This window comes from Procambarus clarkii, chromosome 41 (assembly GCF_040958095.1).
Source record: "Procambarus clarkii isolate CNS0578487 chromosome 41, FALCON_Pclarkii_2.0, whole genome shotgun sequence".
In the NCBI taxonomy this organism is placed as follows: domain Eukaryota; kingdom Metazoa; phylum Arthropoda; class Malacostraca; order Decapoda; family Cambaridae; genus Procambarus; species Procambarus clarkii.
In genome coordinates this window covers 23,360,889-23,365,246 of record NC_091190.1, presented here as the reverse complement: position 1 = coordinate 23,365,246, position 4,358 = coordinate 23,360,889, and the positions used below count along the sequence as shown (strand labels likewise).

The following is a 4,358-nucleotide window of genomic DNA, read 5'->3' as shown; positions in this document are numbered from 1 at the left end:
GCACCAACTGGTAGTGGACACACGGGGCACCAACTGGTAGTGGACACACGGGGCACCAACTGGTAGTGGACACACGGGGGCACCAACTGGTAGTGGACACACGGGGCACCAACTGGTAGTGGACACACGGGGCACCAACTGGTAGTGGACACACGGGGCACCAACTGGTAGTGGACACACGGGGCACCAACTGGTAGTGGGTACACGGGGGCACCAACTGGTAGTGGACACACGGGGCACCAACTGGTAGTGGACACACGGGGCACCAACTGGTAGTGGACACACGGGGCACCAACTGGTAGTGGGTACACTGGGCACCAACTGGTAGTGGACACACGGGGCACCAACTGGTAGTGGACACACGGGGCACCAACTGGTAGTGGACACACGGGGCACCAACTGGTAGTGGACACACGGGGCACCAACTGGTAGTGGACACACGGGGCACCAACTGGTAGTGGACACACGGGGCACCAACTGGTAGTGGACACACGGGGCACCAACTGGTAGTGGACACACGGGGCACCAACTGGTAGTGGACACACGGGGCACCAACTGGTAGTGGACACACGGGGCACCAACTGGTGGTGGACACACGGGGCACTATGAAGATGGAGTAATACACGATTGTAAAATTATCATGATGGGAAAATAGAGTAAGGAATGCGACGGAGAATGTGAGGGAGTATTGATGGAGAAACGGGCCACGAGGAGGTATGTAGATGAGTATGGGGGTTGAAGGGCGGAGGCGGCAAAGGAATAAATAATAATAATACTAATAATAATTTACGTATCATAGCTATATATGTAAGCTAGAGGAAGATTTCATATGATGACGCAATTTGTGCTCTGGGAGTGGGACCGAGGAAGTCACTGGTACTTGAAAGTAAATAATTATATGACAAAATTATTTATAGAAAGAGACTTAAGAATAACACCAATAATAATAATAATAGTGATTACTAAATCACAAATTTTAAACTGATAATAACAATAACATTAGTATTGGCTAAAGAATAAAGGTCACGTACTCTTAAGTTTACGGTGGTTGAGGTTCTGTAGCTTGTCAGTAAGAACAAGTTACTGCAGCCAAAGGGTCTATTAAGACCACATCACACATCCGCCTTGTATCTTATTGCCTTGTGAAAATGTCTTTTTGGTCACATTGGTTCGGAAAAGCAGAGTCAGTTAAGAATAATTTCATCCTATATAAAGGTTTCTTTGAGCCCTTTTATATTACAAACGATATATTAGTTTATGAAGGAGTATGTTTAAACCATACTCCTTCATTTTTGACCTTGTATAAATATATGTGAACAATATCTCTATGACCCTATGGAAACGATTTACCATCTGTCAATCCCCCTAAGTATTTTAAATGTTGCTATCATGTCTCCCCGCTCCTTCCTTTTTTCTAGCGTAGTCAGGTTTAGTTCCTTCAGTCTCTCTTCATATCCCATCCCTCGCAGCTCTGGGACGAGCCTCGTTGCAAATTTCTGAACCTTTTCCAGTTTGTGTGCGCGCGCGCTCACACGACCAGAGGTACAAACAGAGAGCACTATAGGAACATCAAGGGTCCATAGCTGTTCAACACACTCCCGGCAAGCATTAGAAATATTGCCGGAATAAAGTTGGATGTCTTCAAGAGGCACTAAGATTAGTTCTTGCAAGAATCAGCAAGAACATGGTCTTGCTGGACCAACCGGGCTGTAGTGGATATGTATGCATTCGGGCCGATCAAAGCAACAACCTGTTGGACCAAGTTACCACAAGTTGAGCCCGACCTCAGGCCGGGACATCTTCAAGAGGAAACTAGATTTATTCCTCCAAGGAGTGCCGGACCAACCGGGCTGTGGTGGGTATGTGGTCCTACGGGCCGCTCCAAGCAACAGCCTAGTGGACCAAACTGTCACAAGTCAAGCCTGGCCTCGGGCCGGGCTGGGGAGTAGAACTCCCAGAACCCCATCAACCAGGTATCACCCAGGGCTCGGGCAGTAGAAGAACTCTCAGAACCCTCTCCAGGTATGTGATAGTGGTGTTTTGCACTTCCTGATGAATATAAAATTCCAGGGGCCAGATTCACGAAGCAGTTACGCAAGCACTTACGAACCTGTCCATCTTATCTCAATCTTTGGCGGTTTTGTTTACATTTATTAAACAGTTAATGAGCTCCGAAGCACCAGGAGGCTGTTTATAACAATAACAACAAATGATTGGGAAGTTTTCATGCTTGTAAACTGATTAATAAATGTAACCAAAGCCGTCAAAGATTGAGGAAGATGTACACGTTCGTAAGTACTTGTGTAACTGCTTTGTGAATCCGGGTCCAGGAGTCTGGGCCTGGTGCAGAGTGCATGAGCATGCTGTCTATGGCTACTAAAACGTCCAGTGGGGTTAGGGTGACATCTGACATACCTGCTTGATGGGGTTCTGGGAGGTCTTCTACTCGCTAAGCCCGGCCCGAGGTCAGGCTTGACTGGTGAGTGTTTGGTCCACCAGGCTGTTGCTTGGAGCGGCCGCAGGCCCCACATACCCACCACAGCCAGGTTGGTCCGGCACTTCTTTTAGAAAACAGTTTAGTTTCTCTTGAAGATGTCACGGTTGTTTCGGCAATATTTCTTATACTCGCTGGGAGGATGTTGAACAACCGCGGACCTCTGATGTTTATACAGTGTTCTCTGACTGTGTCAGGCATATGCTGATAGTGGTGGTTGACACCAACATCGACATGTGGTTCGATGTTGGTGTCATATGAAGAAATCGTTTGGATCGTGATCTTCAATGTGTTCAGGGGTTCACTGTAAACAATGTTACTGTAGTTCATAACAGAACAGGAACACCGGGAATTCAAATTTCAGAGACTTGGGCCAAAACAGCAACGGGCAATCGGAACGTTCAGGTCTGGCTGTTGAATTTCTCAGGTGCCTTATGCAAAAAATTAATCAACATAATTTTGTATGGGGAGCAAAAGTCCATTTTGTATGAGTAGTTACATGTATGCTGTAATTACTATCATTTTTGGAGGACAGGTTACCGAGGAACGCACACGGTGATGTAAGGCATATTTTTTAATGGGGATGAAAGCGATATAATATTTGATGTTGAGGCAGCATGATGATCACGCAAGTTGGGAGAAGGCAGAGCGACGTGCCACAGATATTAAAAATCCGATTTTTCCTCGGTATGTGCTGGGTTTTATGAAGGCAGCCGCCATGTGGCTTGACTCGCAGAGGAAGGCGGGTCAAGGGGCAGTCTCTCACCAGCAGCAGCAACAGCAGGGAGGGGAACATGTGGGAGGAGAAGCAGCAGCAGCAGCAACAGCAGGGAGGGGAACATGTGGAGGAGAAGCAGCAGCAGCAGCAACAGCAGGGAGGGGAACATGTGGAGGAGAAGCAGCAACAGCAGCAGCAGCAGGGAGGGGAACATGTGGAGGAGAAGCAGGAACAGCAGCAGCAGCAGGGAGGGGAACATGTGGAGGAGAAGCAGCAGCAGCAGCAGGGAGGGGAACATGTGGAGGAGAAGCAGCAGGGAGGGGAACATGTGGAGGAGAAGCAGCAGGGAGGGGAACATGTGGAGGAGAAGCAGCAGGGAGGGGAACATGTGGAGGAAGAAGCAGCAGCAGCAGCAGGGAGGGGAACATGTGGAGGAGAAGCAGCAGGGAGGGGAACATGTGGAGGAGAAGCAGCAGCAGCAGCAACAGCAGGGAGGGGAACATGTGGAGGAGAAGCAGCAGCAGCAGGGAGGGGAACATGTGGAGGAGAAGCAGCAGCAGCAGCAGGGAGGGGAACATGTGGAGGAGAAGCAGCAGCAGCAGGGAGGGGAACATGTGGAGGAGAAGCAGCAGCAGCAGCAGGGAGGGGGAACATGTGGAGGAGAAGCAGCAGCAGCAGCAGCAGCAGGGAGGGGAACATGTGGAGGAGAAGCAGCAGCAGTCAGCAGCAGCAGCAGGGAGGGGAACATGTGGAGGAGAAGCAGCAGGGAGGGGGAACATGTAGACAAAATATGGAAATTGAGTTACTGCTGTATGCAATAGTAAAATGCGATGGCTGATTTGTCACGCGACGGTTGATTTGTCACGCGACGGTTGATTTGTCACGCGACGGTTGATTTGTCACGCGACGGTTGATTTGTCACGCGACGGTTGATTTGTCACGCGACGGTTGATTTATCACGCGACGGTTGATTTGTCACGCGACGGTTGATTTGTCACGCGACGGTTGATTTATCACGCGACGGTTGATTTGTCACGCGACGGTTGATTTGTCACGCGACGGTTGATTTATCACGCGACGGTTGATTTGTCACGCGACGGTTGATTTGTCACGCGACGGTTGATTTGTCACGCGACGGTTGATTTG

The 4,358-nt window shown here is 49.4% G+C and overlaps 1 protein-coding gene across 1 annotated transcript; it reads left to right on the top strand.

The window, feature by feature from the left end:
- Positions 1-3,288: 3,288 nt before the first annotated feature.
- Positions 3,289-4,050, top strand: LOC138373174 (golgin subfamily A member 6-like protein 2). The gene has a single exon (XM_069339199.1). It carries the CDS (start codon positions 3,289-3,291, stop codon positions 4,048-4,050), a length of 762 nt encoding a protein of 253 aa, XP_069195300.1.
- Positions 4,051-4,358: the final 308 nt, after the last annotated feature.

Coding starts and splice junctions, on each gene's coding strand:
- LOC138373174 (XM_069339199.1), top strand. CDS start 3,289: ATGTGGGAGGAGAAGCAGCAGCAGCAGCAACAGCAGGGAGGGGAACAT.